This window comes from Helicoverpa armigera, chromosome 22, assembly GCF_030705265.1.
Source record: "Helicoverpa armigera isolate CAAS_96S chromosome 22, ASM3070526v1, whole genome shotgun sequence".
Lineage (NCBI taxonomy): Eukaryota > Metazoa > Arthropoda > Insecta > Lepidoptera > Noctuidae > Helicoverpa > Helicoverpa armigera.
The window spans coordinates 3291475-3312749 of NC_087141.1; the positions used below are offsets into that span (position 1 = coordinate 3291475).

Sequence of the window (21275 nt, forward strand, 5' to 3'; positions counted from 1 at the left end):
CAAATAATCCCTAATTTGTTCCCACATATTTCCGAAACTAACAAATGCAGCCAAAAGCATTTTTGCATCTTTCAGTATATTTTGAAATTCAATATTTTTACTTCAATTTGCCGCCTAGTTCTTGGTGGCTTTTATTGTTAAGAATTGCTACATTAGCTGGACGTTAAACTCTTGTAGAGGAGGCCAGATGAGAATGGCCACAGCGCTGACTGTGTAGACACTGTGACATTCACTCTGCCTATATACTGACTTCTAAGATATCTCGGGATTAACGCTGTCCAGTGCCGTGACAGAAAATACCTTTCGATATCACGACATCAGTTTTTGACAATGTTATTTTGTTGTACCTACTCGCTAGAGAAAAAGTTGAATGTTCCGTTGACGAAAATTGAATCCCTGACCATATCGTCTTGGTGTAGCCATGCCAAAATCTATTCTTTTTTACAGAACCCGCGGCAGCTTTCTCTATGAATGAGCTAACAGATGGCAACGACTTACAGAAGTCTTACTGTCAACAATTTTAAAAAATAAGTTCACCTTGTTAGGCGCAGGTAAGAAAAACAAAGGCGCAATATTGTGGCAATAGGTTGAGTAACTGGGGCCCGATTCTCCTAATTTTACTTAAGCGCCCTTCGATTGACGTTCGACTCGATTCGACTGAGATCCAAACCCGACTCGATTACGATTGAAGCGTATGTGGCATTCCGCTATTTTTTCTTTGAAATAAACGTTTTTATCCTTTTCTGTCATTCAATAATGAATCATTTTGTCTGCAAATGATTTACGATTGCAAAATGATTGTACAGCAAACTACCGTATATACCAAAACCATCAAAATAGCAGACCAATCGCACGCCAATCAAATGTCAATCGAATACGATTGGTCTTTTTTAGTAGCAGAATGCCCGATATGGTTAAAACTGCTATTACGATCATATTGCGATTCGATTTCTATTCGATTTTGACATTATTAACTTAGGAGAATCGGGGCCCTGGACTTTACGATGTTGATGATTTATCGAAGTCATATGATTTTTTTCGATATAACGATCGAAAATTCCGAAATGATCTCAAAAACATTATGTTTCTCAGATAATCAGCAATTTATAAGTCACATGGGTCACCAGCCATAACCTTGAAACGCGGCCATAAGCATATTCCCTGTAGTATTCTTGAACTGTATGTAGTTTAGGTGCATTTTTTTTTCAATCTTCAAACTAGGGAAAAGTCAAGCTTTTTGTTTTTTTTTAACATACACCCATGTTCTATGGTGAACTTGCAGGGTTCACCAAAACCAACTAATGAAAGTTGAAGTGGCAATGGAGTGGAGACCACGGACTAGCGAGCGCAGCGTAGGACGTCCACCAACAAGGTGGAAAGACGACCTTATGAAGGTCGGCGGAAGACGCTGAATGCAGGTCGCTTCCAACAGGTATCTGTGGAGATCAAAGGGGGAGGCCTATGTTCAGCAGTGGACGTTCTATGGCTGAGATGATGATGATGATGATGAACTAATGAAAGTCATCTATAACATAAAAGTTTGGGAATCTCTGATTTAGAATACCTATCAAAAACAACCCGGAGACTAGTAGGTGGCCCTTAGGCAAACCTTGAAAATACGACTTGATTAAATCGATAACATCCCAAATGTGGTTTTTTCCCAATCTTAGAAAAAAAAAGGAGTGATAAAACAAAAATAATTTACAAGTCATTGTTATAAGGGAGCAAAACTATAAAGATACCATCAAATAAATATGTTTATTGTCCACTTATCGTAACTAATTATACACACCACATGCGACCATATCTTTAAATGACCAGCCGCGATAATTTTACAAATTCTTAAAGTACTGCTCTCAAGATCGAGATAACATTAAAAGGAAACAAGAACCGTGCTACAGTTGATAAATATTTTATTAATTTAAAATGTGCAGGTACTTAAGTATATACACAAAACATTAAACCTAAAATTAATACTTTTTACAAATTGTTTAGGTGCCTAATATTTAAATGTAATAGACACATTCACAATACAGTTTGTCATCTTTATTACGATAACGTACAAGACCACAATTCAGCTGAATCAAATCAAATAATTTGAAACACGCGAGCAGCTACAAATCAATAGCTATATTTTTATCGCCTATAAAATGTTTATGTGTGACTTTCGTATATTTATCATATTCTAAAACTGTGAGTAACAAATCACAGTTACGGCCATCACCAACAACGTATGGCTCAGAAGATGTACAACAGAAGCGTCGGCAGTTGCTTCTGTCGTCGTGGTCGCTTCTGACGTTGACACTGTTGTTGCTTCTGAAGACTGTGTAGTCACTTCTGAAGTTGATTCTGTTGTGGTTTCATCATCTGGCAAAGGAGGATCTTCCACCTGTCCGTCAGTCGCAAACCGTCTTCCCCAGATAGCGAACGCATACAACTCAGCGCTCTTATTCTTTAATGACATTGTGTGAACAGTAACATCATTGTTAGGAGTGACGGTATAGGAATATTCTTCGGATTCTAACGGCATGATGTAGATTGTAGAAGAGACTGGATAGACGATGGAGTCATTGGTATCTAAGTCGGCTTCTAGGCTGGGAGTTGGCATTGTTGCTGTAATGGTGAGCTCGTCAAAGATGGCGGTCGTGTCTACTAAGTAAGTAGCGAACCTGAAACCAAAGATATACGAGCAGTGAAAATTAGAACATAAAACCCATTCAGTCATTATGGGAATAATCTCGAATAGAGTCTGACGGTTAAACACAGGGTAGGACGGCCGTTAACGAGATAGTAAGACGATCAGACGAAAATGGAGAGCACTGGATACAAGCCTTTCGAACTGGTCTTTTTGAAAATCGATGGGCTATCGTCCTACCGCACAGATGATTATGATGTTGACAGGATCAATGAAAAATGAGTATTACCTTGAGCCACAAGTGTCTCTAGCATCACCACTGCAAGCGTAGACACCACAGATCCTCACACCTCCAGTTGCCACGCCAGAGTACGAGCGCACGCCGCTAAACACGCCAGCCCTGTATCTGTAGTACTGGAATCAAACGAACAAATTGTATTAAAAATCTGACTAGGATTGAAAGGCAAATTTGTAAACTGTGTAACTAAGTTTCATCTACAAGTATTGCAATAGCCTGCCTGAAAACTTCTTCCCGAACGGTTTGGCGCATTTCTATTTAGAAATCAGTCCAGTATTTTTTTAATTCAATCGTTTTATCCTTCGAGTGGACAAAACTGCAAGTTTTACATGTTATGACAATCAAGGTACGAACAAAATTGAGTGTCTTTTGGGGTTTACTCAGGGACAATAAAATAAATATTTATACGACAACAATTTTGCGAGCGTTTATTAAAAATAAATCGATTTATGAGGCAAAAAATCAGATTCGAACGGGGCTTAAAACAAAATGTGCAATGATCTGACATGAACAAAAAATTAAGTACTTACGAACCTTTTGGCACGTAAAAAATTAAAACTACAGAACATAGAAACACAAATATTGGTAAAAATATAAGAAAACTAGATTAACAAAACATGCAACCAACTAGCATTAAAAACTAACAAGATCTTTTATCCAATTTGTAAAAAAAAAATACATTCAATACTATGTATAGACTCCATAGTCTTTCAAACTTGTTACATATATTTCGATTTTAAAGTCAACAACTGTCTTACGTAATTATTTAACCACTAATTCAGTCTTAGATTACTTATATTCATCAAAATGGCACAACATTCTTCAACAGTCATTTGCATTTAATCATCTGAACTGAATAAATCATCTAGCAGAGTGTTGAATTTCTGAACATCATCATCAGATGGTTCCTTATTATGGTCCACATCCCTTGTGTAAATCCTTCCCCAGATACCAAAAGCTATTAACTCTCGTTGAGGCACGTTAATTTTGAAATTGAGACGCTCTCTTTTGGTCCTGCTAATAATTTCTTTCTGAAGGATCGATAAGCGATTTTGTTCCTTCTGTTCGCATTTAGATTGGTCCTTTTCCTTCGAGGTGAAAGTAAAGTTCTTAGGACTGAGAGGAAACTTGTTGTATCTGACTGTCACAGGGAAGTACTCAATATTATTGCAGTCAAGTGTGTCGTTGTATGTGTTCCGGTACGTATTCATTTCTATTTCCAATTTTTCAATTTCATTTTCTTCTTGTTGTGTGTATCTGGAAATATTAAACGATTTCAGATAATTATTTATTCAGTAATAACCTTAGACATAAGTGACATTAAATGATTTGAGATGAACATTGATTAATTATTATACTTTTTCCATGAATTCAAAAATACAGAGCAAACCATGAGAGATTACGAATATACTGATCCAAAAGCAGCTACAGTTCGTCTCATATGAAAGAAAACTAAAGCACAACTGACTAGGAATGATGAAATACCTGTAAGAACAAGAAGTAACGTTATCATCCTTGCAGGCGACGAGCAGACACGCCACGACGCCGATCTCACGTCTAGCGTATGTGTTGGTGCCGTCTTGTACGAAAGCGCGGTATCTCACCGACTGAAATTAAATATAATTATTGAATAGATTATTGTAACCATCATAATTAACTATATAGCAACTACACAAATAGCTATAATTAACTATATATTATATATATTAAGTTAACAAGCTAATAATAATGATGACGGTGAAGGAAATTTGGTATGTTGTCAAAAACATGCCATTTTTGTAAAGTATAATGATGACGTTGTAGTAGAAGAAAGAGACGAAGTAGAAATCAAAGTAGTTTCTGACCATCGCATCAGCAAAATGTCTAAAAATACAATTAAACCCCAACTTACCTCCAACATGCATCATGCACTACATAATCACTATTTTAAAGCGAGCACTTAGCATGTGAAACCCGAGGCGTGCAAATTGTTAGCTTCACTATAATTATGTGCAGTTCTATGTTAGTAACACAAAAACTTATCAAATAATTAATATACCAAAAAAATATTAGAAACAACTAAAACAATCTATAGATTAACACACTTGAATAAAAAAGTAAAAGAAAAATAACACGAAATGAAAAAGTAGCCATCATGCACTACACTCTACAGCAATATCTAAAGAACCAAGTAATGAACTACTCACAATTTCACTATTCCTTTGAGAAAGCGTGACTCTGAAAGTACAGGAAACATCCTTGTCTACTAGCGTGAACTCCTGGGTGCCTGGCTCTAGGAGCTTGGTGACGTGTGACGCGAGGGACGGGTCGACAATCAGGCGCATGTTGTTCATGTTGGTGGGTTCATCGTAGATGGGACCTGGGTATGGCCATGACACCTGGAATGAAAGAGCGTCATGATTAAGAAAAAAATAGGGAAAAGGTGTCGAAACCAGACTGGCGATATAGTTAAGTATTGAGATAATTTAATCCCAAAGTTGATGGAAGGCAAGAAGCTTTAACTTCAGCAGGATCCTAGAAGTTTAATGCTTAAAATTGGCTTACTTACCTCACCAGGTACTTTAGGCACTTTCGCCACAAGAACTTTAGTCGTGGGTAGTCCAGGCATAATACTGATCAGGGCACCAGCCTTACCGGAATATATTCCGGAACCTGAAAAAATAATATGGTAACGTTAATAAAACATCTTCCAGTTAACAAGACGACGAAGAACAAGATGATAGAGAAGAATGTTGTGAATATAAAAAATAAAGAAAACGCGTACCTCCACTACCAACTCTGACATTGTTGGCTCCAGATCCCAAGAAGTTGACATCGAGAGCGTAAGCATACGCCTCCTGGATTTGAACAGCTGAAAAGATAATAAAGCATTAGTAAGATGCTTCGATCCTTCAAGGAATAATTAAGTATGCGAAGTTGCCTTTTGAAACAAGAAAGTATCTCCCAAAATTAGCGTTGTCACTCACCAGTCAAATAAGGAAGTTCAGAGAACCACATGGTGGGGAATATGACGTCTTTAATGTTCATCTTCTGCACAACCTGCACGGCAGGTATTTGGAACATCAGGTCGAAGCAGATGAAGTGGCCGAAGGTGACGCCGAAGTCTGTGGTGAACACCCCAAGGTCAGGTTTCAAGGCTGGCGTGTGGGATGCCTCCCCGAACAAGTTTATCTTACGGAACCTGGAAGGTATGAATGAATATATTAGTCTTTATGCTGCTAAAGAATTGTGTCGAAAGCAGCAAAATTCATACAATCTAGACTGAATTCTAGTTGATGTCAATAAGTTCAATGGTGAAAGAAAACCTTAAGAGAGGAAACTAGACTAGACTTTGACAGAAATGAGCACATGTGGTGATTTACCTAGAGACATACACCACGGATTAGAAAAAATGCTATTTACCCGGATTGGTGGCTTGTCAGAAAGCAATTCCTCACATCATTATGATCAGGGTCCATGGGATGGTCTGTTTATTTGACTCACCTATCAATAACAGCGCCAGTCCTATCAAACACGACATTCGTGTTGAAAATGTAGGTCTTCTCTTCAGGACAATTCTCTCCCGTATTCTGAATGGTACAGTCCATCATCTCGCGCCCGTTGATGACCACGTAGATCTGATTGGCCCTCGCTGCCGTTGATATGGCCACCATGAACTGAAAAGTTGTTGCGAAAATGTCAGAACACAGAATGAAGATAGGATAGAGAAATTAGGAAGGAAATTGAAAAGTTGCTCTCATTCTAGAGCATATACGTAATATCTCTCAGATACAACATTTTTGAGTTTTTGATATCAACAAAAAATATAGTGTATTTATTTTATTTACTTTTAATATAAAATGCCTTAGACCTAGCTATACCGACAGCAAATCTCCCTCTCTCCAGTGCTTAGAATATATTGGGGTACCGTACGTATATGGCTCAGAAATTGTTGAAAGACGAGTGGAGATATCAGATACGCCTAACTCCAGGCAATAAAGATTTGTAAAATAATTATTTACTTACCTCATCGAACATAGTAGGATAGAGAGCTGGTATGGGGTAATTCTTCAGAGCACCGTAGATTGGAACCGTGAAGTAAGTCGAGCTGTTCGTCAGCGTCAGCTCAGGGAACACCACAATGTCAGCACCCTGAAACCATATGGGAGATTGCTATTAATATCTTACAAAGGAGAATATAAATTTAGAGAATTTCGTAGGTACCCTGCGTCTTCGAAATTTTGATTTTCATTGATTGTCGATGAGAGACTTAAATCGCCGGGTAGCTATGAGGATCTTTATGTAAGGCCCTCAAATTATGAAGGGCATGTAAGGCCCTTAGACCCCTGTTACCTGTATCAAGTTGAGATAGTCCAAGATTCGTATAGGTATAATAGGAAATATCCAGATGAGCTTGTTCAAGAAGTGCTTGTTAATATAATTTTTATTTCTTTCTTTTAATAAACAGCTTTAAATAAAAATACCTGATCAGCAGCTTCCTTAATAAGGTTGGCATAGTTGACGAGGTTGGTCGCCACATTCCCCGTCACTAAGTACTCCACCACAGCTCCCACGTAGTGATCATCTTGAGGAGTCGATTTCTGCAAACAAGGCATACAAATGATGATGACAATCTTTAACTGGAAGAGGATTGGTGGCTTTAAATGGAATTATTCGTTTGAAAACGGCTTGACCCCTTTAGATGATCTATTTACGGAAATAACAAGGGATTCCCTCAAGTGTATGCAGGTTGGTGGAAGTTTTCTCGGGAGGTAACAACGAAACTTTTTGTAAAACCTAAAGCAAAAATTGATTTTGATTAACATCGTCGTTTCAGTCAATGGAAATAATGGATATGTTTCATTTAATTCAAAACGCACTTACGCACTTTAGTAACTAAGTCTATAGCTACGTACATACAAGTTAAAATCTTCAAGCCATTTAAGTAATACCTAGGTACAAGTATTGTTTCCATACGATAATAATCAGGTTTCCACATTGTCTTAACAAACACGAATCTTATCGATGCGATGTTACTTTGTTTTTCGATTTTGATATATAATTTGATACATAGAAGGATAAAGGAAACATTTCTAGATGAATCATAAAAACAAATGGAAAAATACTTATTGAAAAGATAAATATTTGTGCACAAATGCAAGCATGAGAATTGCATAAAGACGCAAATACAGAAAATAAAAATAATGAAACAAATGAAAAACAACAGATATTTGACCCAAATAACAAGATAGCAACAGAATTAAGTAATCAATTATCGTAATTCTTTGAACACAATACTCAATAAATAGCATCACACAAACACACTCTTTTAAGAAAAGACACAAACAAAGAAAGACACATCAATGATCACTTTACCTCATACGAATTTAATACTAAACATAATAGTATTAACAGTCTTGATTTCGACATTTTTAATTCAATTAGAGACGTAAATACAGATGTTATGGATCGTTTCAATAAATAGATCGAGACATCCGATGATACCGGAGTCTCGGTCGCTACTGTTCATGTTTACGAATATGAACTCTCTAGTGATGGCCTACAGAGCATGCTCGTTCGATCTGACCTAGAACGTCAAGTAAAGGTTGGCTTTGTTTACAAGTCGGCTACAAAGTTGGGGTCGTTAACATTTTCTACTAACGAAATTGGCAAACGAGTTGGACTTCCTTGGTTGGATGTGAACGATGTGAAACTGGTTTGGTTTGTTTTGATAGTCTCTTTTGTAGAAATGTTCTAGTGTGTCTTTAGATACTGTGTTTTACTTCAATCTTTCAATCTATTAGGTCTCTCTCAATTTTATTTTCAGCGTAACAATGTATTTCATTATTTCAATAATATGATCGCGCAAAACAACCCGATTCTTAATTTGAAATTGGCTCGTATCCATAACCACACAATCGATAAAATTCGTCACACGTCACGGAGGTGACAAAAATATTTGCATCCTATTCTATTCTATCTGAATTGGAAAGAGACGAAACGATGGAAACTATTTCTGATAAACTTAATTTTATTCTGTTCACTAAAGTGCAGTTCGTGGAAGATGATGCACCAGGGTAGCATAAAACTGCAGATGTAAATTAAATATATGCATTTCTTGCAGTGAATGAGAGTAAAAGAGAGAGTGCACTGCAACAATGAAATTGAAACGGTCACTAACCTCTTGAATACAAATAAAGTGGACGGAGTACGATGTTCACTCAATGAAAAGTACTTTTAAGATTCGCAAAAGGATTGTTTCACACTCATGACAGCCTGCGACCGTCGTGTTTCGTCCACTAAGAGGACAAGTAACTAGTTAGGCTTCGTACTGAAACTCTATCTGAACCTTTTGAAAATATATTTGTTGTTGATATTTTGAAAATATATGGGAAACAAAACTACATGAAAATGATTGATGGTATCTGCATTTAGATAATTACTGAAAGCAATTTGGTCACAATTGATAATGTGTGTATGTATGTGTATGTGTACCGGAAATCTCTGATATTGCAAACTTAAAATATATTTTATCGCAAATTATATATTATTATAAAGTATGGTTACGACGACTTACTTCTACTACTTGTATGTTTTAGTTGATTTGACTGATTAGGCGTACACGCACTTGGGATTTCGCACATTCAAGTTTCTCTCGGAGTCATTACTGAAGGTATTTAAGTCATTTCTTAGATCTCAACAGGCTCTTTATTGTTTTTCGCTAACGTACAAGCCTGCCTTGGTATAATTCGTTGCTTTCTTTACACACGTGCATACATTATTTATCTCTCAATCTGCTAATAAAACATACCTACTTCAATACACAAAAATAAATACTTTCCACGAAGAAAAAAAAAGTGGAAAATTTTAAAAAGGATTTAGTGTGATAATCCTTGATATTTTATACATATGTAGGTACATAGGTATAATGAGAATCGGAAATCAACATGCAACATCGTGACACACTCGTGCGCAGCTTATCTTGCAGTTAAGCTGTTGATAGCAACGATGAAGATGCAAGCAATATGCAACGAGCTATTTATAGATCTGTTGTCCAGCAGTTTGAAGTGACTGCCCTCCGTGCAAGATGGGATGTTGGGGGTCAATTGATGGCCGATGTTCCTTGCTAAATAAAAATTGGTTAAAAAAAACTTGGACCGGTGTTTGAACATTTCAGTTAATGCAAAGCGAAGCATTGGTTAAACGTGGAGTAATTAATGTTTAATTAAACTTTTGTATGCCGCTAATAAGAGAACCGCGCACCGGGCATACCTACAAGAGATTATACATTCACTTCTAAAATAAGACATCCAAAGATTTCAGGAGATAGCTTACGAAAGGTTAGAAATATTACAGAGAATACAATAGATAGGTACATAACTCATTTAAAATATATTTCAGCTATTCAACCTTTTTTTTTCAATGCAAATCTTCATACTGAATGATGCCCATAATGTAGTGGTTTTATCAATAAACAATCATTTACCCGATTACAGGGAAATATGCGTTGATTGGACACTTGACAACAACGAACAAAAAAAGTGTTTTGTAAACAATGTATTGCAATATTGATAAAATGCACAAGTGAAATTATTTATTATCATGAATATTAGGTATATGTGTTAATATCTTTGCTTAAATTAGATAAATTAGTTGTGAAGCTTAAAAAAATACTGTAAATGCCCACTGAGTATGTCGAATTTGGAAAAAATTGGAATATTATGTTAAATGTATGCTCAAATAGGTATCTGGAAACATGACAACAACTCGGTGACAAAGTCTACAGTCATACAAATGAGTAAACATGGACTTTGAACCCTAGATTAATGATCGATTTTCCTAAATTAAATTTAGGCAGGTCCAAAGTATTTAAAAAGTGACCATTTTTTTTTCTTTAGACAATTAAAAAAATATGGAACATAGTTTGTCATGAAAAACTCACCTGTACAGAGAATCCTATACAGGAAAACAGTAAAGAAATATACAATAATCTCATATTGATGTTATTTACTCTAGTTCCCTTCTACCACGCGACAGAGCTACCTCGCGACTCATGCGCCGCCGACTAAACGATGCCTTATTTATTTGTAGGCAGAACAGTGCGTGCGCACTATCAGACGACACGATAAATTGTAACAGGGAAATGGCATTAGGTTTTAAGTTTAGAAATATGTATACTTATATATACATACGTGCATTTTGAAGAATAAGGCATTTTAAGAAAGTATTTTTTTAATAGCTAAATGTGTTAAATAGGGTTTGTGTATACTTAGGTATCATTAGACTGTAGTCACTCAGCACTCTTTAGTCTATCTAGTAAAAAAACATGAGTGTAGGCACCAAAGATTGTTCAGGCAAAAACCATACATAGTATTTTTTACCTACCTAAATACATTCTAGTATTTAATTTCCTAGATTAAGAGAACTAAATAAAACACATTGCACTTTCATCTATTAATTTTTATTTATTTTTTAAGCTCTGCCAATATTTTAAACGGCTTATTAAAGATGCATCTGAATGGACACGTGCTATTCTGATGACATTGATGACCAACTTGTTGGGTACGGGGAGGTCCCGAATGTACCTACTCGTTCGTATGTAGTACGTATGTACCTACAAATAATGTTATTCAGCACAGGACGTGATAGATATGTGGGTTTCATGTACATTGTACATATTACGACCTCAGCGTATCCAATACAAGTCGTAGGTAAATAAAATAACGTTCAATTCAAATAACAGATTTTAATTCATGAATATTAATTAGCAGTTGACGCAAATTGATATAGTGGGCGAATTGGATCTCCCTATGTGTTAGATCTGGTCTTTAAATCCTAACACATTTCCAAGCTGCTTCAGAAACACCCCTGTTTTAGCATAATATTTTACTATTTGACTTTCATTGACTTTGTGAGTAAAATTAAAATTTACAGTTTTAAATAACAATTTTTGAACGCGTGTTTCTCAATTCAAAAGCCAGTCTTATGTTTCCTCTCTTCCCTCTTCCTTTTCCTGAAAGTCATTTCAAATTCAGAAACCAGGATAAAAAAACACGTTCCAAGCATGTAAATGAGTCACCTGGAAACAGACCCAAGTGCCAATGTATCATCTAAATGAAACGCCTTATCTTCAGTCAACAGCTCGTCTACAGATACGGATCAAGATTGCTCGTTACATTTGTTTTATAACACCTCCATATCTTGCCACAATCAAATAATCCCCAATTTTGTTCCCACACATTTTCAGCTTTATTTCCGAAACTAACAAATGTAGCTAAAAGCATATTTTTGCGATAAGCTTCTACTAAAACGTTGCACCGTTCAGTATATTTTGAAATTCAATATTTTCACTTCATTTTGCTACCTAGTTCGTGGTGGTTTTTATTGTCTAGCAATAAAGTTGATAATTCTGTGACAAGCACTATTTCATTATCAGTGCATACTTTCGCAGACATTTAAATATTACAAGATAAAGAGTAATAAAGACCGACTTAATATCAAATCACTTTCAATCAAACATATCGCTATAATCCCCTCGTTCCGGAGGTTTTTTAGATTTTTCTCAAAAACTACTGGTCCTAGAAGTAAAATGAAAATCTCGATAAGGTTTTCTCAAAATTGTACAGCGGGTACATGACTTTTCGAAATCAAATAGTTGATTTTTGAGATTAGTGACGTAATGATATCGGCTCCTGTTAAATTCTTATCATTTAAACGTTTTTTTTATTTTCGCCACTTATTTGCTTATCAACTGGCAGTCTCTTCTTACCATTTTATTATTAACCTTGTCACAATTACTCATCGGATTAGTTTACGTCGAATCACACCATGTGAATGCTTTGTTGTTTTCCTTGTTTGGCTTAAAGAAGCAATTAACTAATTCATAAAGTTTACATTTCAGCAAAATACTTAGTTACTTGCCACGGCAAACAGTTTTCATGAAGGTTTTACTACCTTTAGGGCCGCTTGGCTGGTAATTGAACTATCCTCGATTTACCTACGACTTTTCCTATCAAGGACTGTCCAGGAACTACTACCTACTAATAATGGACTACCTTTATTTGGAAACTACTCTGGGAGCTCAAAATAGTTAGCAGGATACCAAATTGTGAGAGGCCTAATAGCAGGAGATGGTAGGATCACCCTGGACAGTCGCAAATAATCTTCATTCTTATTTATTTGGAAAGGGATTCAGCTGATCTTTGAACATTTATTATACCACAGATTTTTTTATCCCACTTTGCTTTGTTTTTTGCAGAGTTATGAAAATTGGAAAATTGGAAATGCAAGCAAGGTTTAGTTACAAAACACAACTTCAAATTTCAAATCAAGCGTTGCGACAAACGTAGAGCCATTAATAAAATCTTGGCGCCTACAGAAAATATAATAATTTTATCTGGTACTTTTTGCAACTCTTAAGAACTAAGGAGATGTTACATTTGGAACTACATAGGTGTGAGGAGTACATATAACATAGAACACTAGAAACTCACTCTATTCGTCATTGAATATAAGTCGAAAGTCGTGGTAGCCTACTGGGTAAAGAACCAACCTCTCGATTATGATGGTGCGGGTTCGATTCCAGGTTAGCATTTACCAGCAGTACCAATAAGTTAGCAGGTACCAATGAAACTTTTCTAAGTTTGTATGTAGGTACTTTCCAAGTATATCTTGGACACCATTGGCTAATAAAAAGGTGAAGGAAAAACATCTTGAGGAAACTGGACTATAAAGTCTGAAATCTCCAACCCGCATTGAGCAAGCGTGGTTATTAATGCCCAATCCTTCTCTGTGTGAGAGGAGGCCGCAGCCCAGCAGTGGGACGATAAAAAGGCTGTCACAGTAACAATATTCATTGAATATTTGCGGCCAAAAAAGATGATGATTAATGGCGTCCACGGCCGATTTCGGCCACGGCGGCTGTTCTCATTTAAGGAGATCAGACAGCTGCGCGGGAGATATTATAGTGCACGAGCATTTGCGCAGACACAGGTGCACTCCCTATTCCTTCACTCTCATAACCCGATGGGACGGCAATCCGACACGACCGGAAAGAGATCAGGCGCAGAACCGACATTTACGTGCTCTCCGATGCACGGTTGAATCAATCACCAACTTCCAGACTACGGGCTGCTTTGTGAAAGTTTAAGAAAACCCACAAAGCGATTTCGGCCCGACCCAGGAATCGAACCCGAGACCTCGAGCACAGCAGCCGCGCTTGCGACCACTAGACCAACTAGGCAGAGAGATGATGATTATTTATGTTCGAAAAGGAGAAAGGCGCAGACATACCATTAGTGTTACCCTTTCTTCCCAATGTAAATACTGTAAAAAAAAACTAGCTTTAGCTCGTTAGTAAGTTTGTAATGTATATACAAGCCTCTACCTTATGACTAATTTATTTTAACTACTAATGCAATTGCTATGACTTTGAGAATTCACAATAATACATAGTTTTTATTTTCTTTTCGCCTTTGCTTTATAATTCTATTAGGTATACTTCAATTTCCCACGGGGCATTAGTAGTATTATAGTAGATAGATAACACTTTATTTATTTTTTATTATATTCTCTAACTGAAAACTGCATCTTAAAGCTTTGTTTGAATTCAGGTGAAACAGATGGATGGTGGTAGGTAACTGGCAAGGGCACATACCCTACATGTAGGGCTGCCATCTCGAATTTCGCCAAACCCGGATAAGAATAGATTCAAAAAACCCGGACATTGGCGTTTTTCCCATTTTTTCCCCGAACGAGACCGAAAATATTATGTAAAAAAACAAGACCTCATTTTCATATTATTTTTTTAATTTCACACAATGGTCCGGGTTTTCCCCGGACACTTCTTCAAAACCCGCCCGGACGGCCCCCGGACGGGCTCCAAACGAGGACAAATCCGGGGAAACCCGGACGGATGGCAGCCCTACCTACATGGAGTAACAACACACCACATAAGAGGTAGGTACACTAGAGGCAGCCACGAGTTGGCCAGGAGAGTCGAGCTTGCCAGCGCCTGATAGTGCTTTATACGCAAACAGTTAATTTACCTCGCATAACTCTTATTATTTGTAAGTACATATTTAAAAAATGGAACCCTAAGAACGAGTACAGAGGACTGTTTTAGAGAACTTGCTTATCCAGCCACGAGGTCCCCCAATAGTGACTATTTAAATTGTTTCTACATTTTCATTAAGATTTGAGAATGCCGGAAAAAATATTCTACGAAAAATGATTTTGAAAGGCAGTTTATAGTTGTCACCGTGGTTGATAACTGGGTAGGACGCCGTCATGTTTTTGCTTACAATATTGTGTTTATTTTGTGATATCATGCCATAGCGACGTATGTGATATGATAAGACCCATACTTAATAAAAAAAACCATAGATTATGTAATATTTTTAACCAAAAGTGGGTAATTAAGTATCTTGTCATGTTTCAAGGCCAGTTCGTTCAAAATAAACGTGGAAATAAATATCTATTTACTCTGACTCTGCTAACTATTACCGTAGTAACTATTATAGTAATCTGTGCTATTACTGTATTTTTATAAAATTATATTTCATCGTAAGGCACAATTTATTATAAGGATAAGGAGATAGAATATTTTTATGAGGAGAAATGATGAAGGTATTTATTTAAGTTCTATTAAGCTGCCACATTTTCATCCATAAAGTTTATTTCAGTAAGTACATTAATACATAGTTACACGAAAAATAATTACTTAAATTAAAATATTGTTAAACTATGAATTAAGGTGGTAACTAAGTAGGTAACTAAACCTTAAAACTGGCTGATTAAATGGTGAGAGTGAAGAGATACATTTTCGCATAATTTTAGTATTATTCTTACTTAATATACTTTTATTATTTTATAATTATACTTTAAGTAAGTCTTGCTAAAGGAATTAGAAATTATTACCTATTAATTTGTTTGTAAAAGATTTGAACCACATTTTGCACAAAAACGAGAATAAAAGATACGTTTTATCATTCCCCTGTATCTTTTGATCCTGAGCGTATCTGTAAAAGAAAATTAAAAGGTTCTATATGATACGAAAATGCTGTCAAAATGTGCGAAATTTTCAACTGCTGTCATTAGTCAAAGTAGGGGAGATGTTCCCAAAACGGGTAAGCTAACGAAAGATGTTAAATAAAATAACCAAGAACATTACATGCGACTTGTTATTTGTACTCATAGGGTTGTTTATATAATAAACTTTGGAAAACATAAGATAGTCTTAGTAATCTTCTTCAATATTCTGAAAAAAAATAAAAAAAATAAACCCCTTCGAAATACCCGCTTTGCCCTAGTGGGGGTCCTAAAACGGGTAGCGCCTTTGGGCAAAGCAGGTAATGAATGAATATATGTGATAAATGAATTAAAAAACATTAAAAAAAATATCTTAGCCTCCTATTATCCAGGAAATCTTAATTGTTTATAAGTCTCCTTAATTATGTTAAACAGTTGTCTTATTTTGATCAGTCTAGATTACTCTTTTACGTCATTAAATGTTACATTTGAAATTTTAATGCTAAAAAACAGATAATTTTGTTTAAAAAAAAAAATGTTTAAATTTCTTTTTCACGCTGTCCCTGTTCTTCTTCAGCTCTCTGTGGCTTTCTTTGTCTTCGATTAGCTTTCTGTGGGATCAATTGAGGAAGTGCCCCTTATTTTATTGGTGTTACATGATGATCCTCAGGTTGAAGAAGGATTCTAGTTTGTGATGGAGTCTTGCATGGTGTTATAAAATCCTTAAGAATTTGTGTTTCTGCCGTTATAGTCTTGCATGGTGTTGAAAGTTCTTCAATATACTGGCCTACTGGTGGGAGTATGAGGTGGACGTATAGCTTCGTCAAGAGGTTGAGGTCCAGTTTCATAACTTCTACATCCCACGAAGCATTTAAAGATTTTCTTTTATATTTATTCACCCAATTAAAAAATTAATAAATTAATAAATTTGTTTTTTTTTTTGTCTGACTCAAATGAGTCAGATAAATAATGGCACTGGTCAGCTTAATACATATCATAAATTATTCCAGGGCAAATCGGATAGTCACCCGTTATGCCCCTACCCGTTTTGCCCAAAAGCACGTTTTAAATTTCAACTACCTTAACCATAAAATAGTAAACAAGGAGACCACTAATTATTCACAATTAATAAGCATATAACATGCAAAATGATAATACAAAAGTACGAAAACCATATCTTACACCATATTTGAGTAGTCAGCACTAGCATAATCCGATTTTTTTTAATAAGTTCAGCAGAAAACTTTTTTTACGTCTTACCTCGAACACCCTCGCTCCAGGTGCGCGAGCCAACTGACCCTGATCGGCGGGGTGGTAGTGCACCGCTCTACACTCACAGGTTCACACTAAGACCTATAATATACGAATGGCAAGGCCTACCCGTTTTAGGAGGGGTACCCGTTTTAGGAACATCTCCCCTAATCTTGAAATTATAACAAAAATTAATTTAGTACTAAAGTACTTAAAATTCTCGCCAAACTTTTTGTCTTAACCATCAACCATTTTTAGGAATCAGCGACATCGTATAAAGGCTACACAGTGCCGGCGGCAGGGCCGCCGGGCAAGCCGCCGCCCAATTCGCCGTGCACCTGGCGGCATGCAAAGCCGCCGGCTTTGCCGCACAAAGAAGCACGACCAACCACCCAAAAAAAAACGATTTTGTGCCGCTTGTATTGCCGGCGGCATAGCCGCTCGGCATGGAACCGGCGGCATTGCCGCCGGCTTGTGTGTTAGCCTTAAGGAGTCACATGCGCGTACTTTTGCTCGGAATTTAGTTGCAGACTGACATAAAGTCTTGCGAGATGATAAGCATTAATAAATAACAAAATATTAATATTAATATCAGTCACATTTAACATTCCCTATTTTATTCACCCTATATTTAAGCGCTTTCAAACATTAACGGATTTTGTCCAGTGAATTCTCGTAAAATCCGCTATTGTGGAAGCGCTGTCACACTCTCATTCACTCTATTCTTCTTCTTCTCTTTCATTCCATCTTACACATAAACCTCCTCTCCAGCCCATCCATTGTTTAAAATAGTTGCATTTGCAGTATCAGAGTCTTAATTGTAAGTAAATTATTTAGTAACATTAACATTTTCAATGCTGAATGTGGCACATGTAAGTAAAGCTGTGCCATTGCGGTGCTATTAACATTAGTAAACACCTTCATCCGCGGTTTTATCAAAGCCCTATTTTCATCGACACCTTAAACATCAATTTTTCCTCAAACAACTGATTACTTTGAAAATTGAACGTATAAATTCGCAGTACACAGTTGTTTTGAGGCAACTGACTGAGGTTAGTGTTGTCGACAAATTTGGGCAGAAGCCACATTTAAATCAAAAGGCTAGTCACTGTAATCGGCGGTGGTTTGTCGGGAGTGTTGGAGGTGACTCCTCAAACTCTGGCTGTTCAGTTTCTGTCGGCGCAGGGCTTGCGTGCGAGCTCTTCGCCTGCCGACGGGAGACTGAAAACGAGGCGCGTTGCGGCGACGGTCTAGAACACCTGCTGAGAAAATAGTGTTTCTATTAATTTCTTTGAGGAAGTCAGATTCTTTTTGGCTGTTGAAACCCCCACATTTTTCAATTTCCACTCAAAACCGAAGGGCTATTGTGATCTTTGTGGGTCTACTAACTGCGAAGGCCCTAGACACGTAAGATCAGTTGCGGCATCACACATTTTTACCTTTAACTACTGTGCTAAATCCGGGTAATGGGCTTGTTTGATAGCAATACTATTCTCACGCTTTCTAATGTTATGCCCCTTTAAAAAATCATGAATCAATACATTTTACTGCAGTATGCCAGTATTGCTCACTCTAAACAAATAACAGTTTATCTACCTTCTCTCATAATTTCGTAATTATGATCACCGACGACTCGGCGAAGCCTTCTCTCGTCTCGACTGGCGAAGCTTTCAAACGACTCCTGACTGGCCTTGAGCATCTCATTGTAGCGGTACATATACTCCTGGTTGAGTCTCGCGTCATCCAGCGTCTTGTCAAACCTCTTCCGTATTGCGAAGCCAAGGGATCTTGTTAACGGTGGATCCTCTAATACGTCGTCTAGAAACGAGGAATCGAGTCGTACAGTCTGGAAAGTGGAAATTTGATTTTTAGGAACAGGATCAAGCTGAGTAAAAAAGCAATGTGTTGGAGCACCTTAAAAAGAAGGCAGAAAAGATCGATAAGTTAAGATAAAAAAAAAACTAAAGAACAATAAGGTGGTCATCGCCATCATGAAAGAAGTAATTAACTTTAAACTTCCATTTGTATAATTTGCTTGAGAAAATATAAAAATGTTTCGTGCTGGGACCGAAGTCGCATCCCCGGTATTTGCAAGGCCAGTGCACCTTGATAGGCGGACCGTCTTGCTTGATCATACTCTGCTGCATGCCTTTCGATGGTCAAAAATAATGACGTAGATGATTAAACTTGAAACGTAATTAAAATGATCCCATTATAAACCATAAACATGTTACTTACATAACCATATCAGTGCGTAATATTGTGTAACATATTACAAAAAATATATGTAATAAAATTCTTATAAACACCTTATCTGAAGCCATTAAAGATGTCATGACAAAATATGAACTATGGAACATTGGTTTATAAATAACACATAATGCAATTAATGCCAAAACTTTAAAACACTGATCTCTTTTCGAATATCTCCATTTGATAAAAGTTCTAGTCAGCTGCCTCTAAAATAAAATATAAAAGTAGTACAGGTACCTATTACAAGACCAATTTATCATTACCTAGGTAGACCCCTGCTTCTTCTTTCTCCCCCATGAAACTTCGGAGAAACCAGCCGGTATCTGTAATTGACCAAGTAAGTACCTACCTACTCCTTAATCCAAATTTGTAGTAGGAACTCCTGTTAAGACATAAAATGGTGGAACACAAAAATAGATTGTTACTGGCATGACTTAGTATGAGCACAAATCTACAAGTACACTGACTTTTGGTGATAAGACGTTAATTCAAGCCGGTCAAAAAGACTGAGCGAATCCCAGTCCTCTTGGTACCGAAAAACCTGGATCGAAATCTCTCCACCTTTTTAGGTGCCTACTGGTATCAAATCCCAGCAAAAGTCAGTGTATAAACACAAATTGTTAAAATATTAGTTACATACCACAAAATTACTTGATGAGTGCAAGGTTAAAATTAAAATTAAACATGCAGCTTTTCGATGCGAAGGCACACCATAGTGGAAACCGAAATGTTACATTAAACGGAGTAGCTACCTCTATGAGCGCAAAGAGTATCACAAGAATAGTCCATATATCGGCCATCACAGCACAATGCCACCACACTACTGCTCCAAATGAAGATCGGAACGCTACAAAAGGATTGCTCTGAAAGTCGGCCTGCGGTGTTGAACAAACAATAACTACTGTTATGATATCGAATTACCATCACCGTTATGACACTCCCGAGAATAAGTAGCAAACATAGAGGTACAACATTGTAAAAACTAAACATATGATCCAATAGTTCCTAATGATCTAGCGCTGTTGTGATAGGCACCTTTAGCGTACAGCCAAAACAGTTGCGTACTATCCCACACTGAGGAAGTATCAGGGCGAGATTCCACCGATGTATAACACTGTGCGTCACTGTGACGCACACAATGGATGTTTTCTTCGGAACTACTCACTCCAGCAAACACAAACAAACTGCGTGTGAACATTTCTAAAATGTCCGCGCGAAATTGCAACCTGCGAAACCATGCCAGCTATGGACTTGCGCTGTCGCCTACACATTTTTGATCGCAAATAAATGGGAGCGAACAATTTGGTGGAAACTCGCCATAGTATTGGCACGCTTCTCGTGAGGTAGACGGTAGAGTATATATTATAGAAAGATGAGACTAATGCCGTCTTTGGGCACACTCTGAAATCAAAATATTATAGATACGTCTGTTCGAATGTGATTGCTTGAGCTAGTATTTGAGGCCGAGTACTGGGATTTCCACCGGATTTCGGAACTAGGGAGAATGGTCACCATAGAATTAATGAACTGGTTCAGATAGAACTACCTGATATGCTCACCTATTGAGTACCGGAATTGGAGGGCCTGAAGAGGGTCCGCGGAGGTAATGTACACCGAATCTGTTATGGTATCAGGTGTGGATCTATTATTGGGCTTTACAGCCAAGGACCCGGTGGATAAATAAATAAAAATAAATAAATAAAATATTTATTTATTAGCGAAAAATTACAGATTACAGAAAAATTACAGATAGGTAGGCACAAAAAATAAATAAAAATAATATGCAGTGTTCGTTACAATGCACACGGGATACAATGGTTATGTTCAAAT

The 21275-nt window shown here is 36.9% G+C and overlaps 3 protein-coding genes across 5 annotated transcripts in view; all 3 read right to left on the reverse strand.

Annotated features, from left to right (window-relative positions):
- LOC110370781 (vanin-like protein 3) overlaps positions 1 to 8409 on the reverse strand; it is a 30166-nt gene extending 21757 nt beyond the window's left edge. The window contains exon 1 of the mRNA XM_064040571.1: positions 8289 to 8409. Within this exon, the coding sequence (XP_063896641.1) occupies positions 8289 to 8342 (54 nt within the window). The 5' untranslated portion in view covers positions 8343 to 8409. The remainder of the gene's footprint in view (positions 1 to 8288) is intronic.
- Positions 1897 to 11015, reverse strand: LOC135116588 (vanin-like protein 1). 2 transcript variants are annotated; one of them, XM_049843342.2, is made up of 10 exons: positions 10855 to 11015; positions 7397 to 7513; positions 6939 to 7064; positions 6417 to 6589; positions 5900 to 6114; positions 5698 to 5784; positions 5482 to 5585; positions 5120 to 5311; positions 2925 to 3049; positions 1897 to 2669 (listed from the first exon to the last, which is right to left on the reverse strand). In XM_049843342.2, exons 1-10 carry the CDS (start codon positions 10906 to 10908, stop codon positions 2186 to 2188), a joined length of 1677 nt encoding a protein of 558 aa, XP_049699299.2. In that variant the 5' UTR covers positions 10909 to 11015; the 3' UTR covers positions 1897 to 2185. The 2 variants fall into 2 exon arrangements, with proteins under 2 accessions (XP_049699299.2, XP_049699303.2); XM_049843346.2 differs by lacking the exons at positions 1897 to 2669; positions 2925 to 3049 and adding exons at positions 3335 to 4190; positions 4419 to 4540.
- A 4557-nt stretch (positions 11016 to 15572) lies between these two features.
- Positions 15573 to 21034, reverse strand: LOC110370951 (uncharacterized). 2 transcript variants are annotated; one of them, XM_049843367.2, is made up of 4 exons: positions 20198 to 21034; positions 18789 to 19038; positions 18302 to 18451; positions 15573 to 15931 (listed from the first exon to the last, which is right to left on the reverse strand). In XM_049843367.2, exons 1-4 carry the CDS (start codon positions 20243 to 20245, stop codon positions 15834 to 15836), a joined length of 546 nt encoding a protein of 181 aa, XP_049699324.1. In that variant the 5' UTR covers positions 20246 to 21034; the 3' UTR covers positions 15573 to 15833. The 2 variants fall into 2 exon arrangements, with proteins under 2 accessions (XP_049699324.1, XP_021182648.1); XM_021326973.3 differs by having other exon boundaries at positions 18302 to 18454; positions 20198 to 20902.
- Between the last annotated feature and the right edge of the window lie 241 nt (positions 21035 to 21275).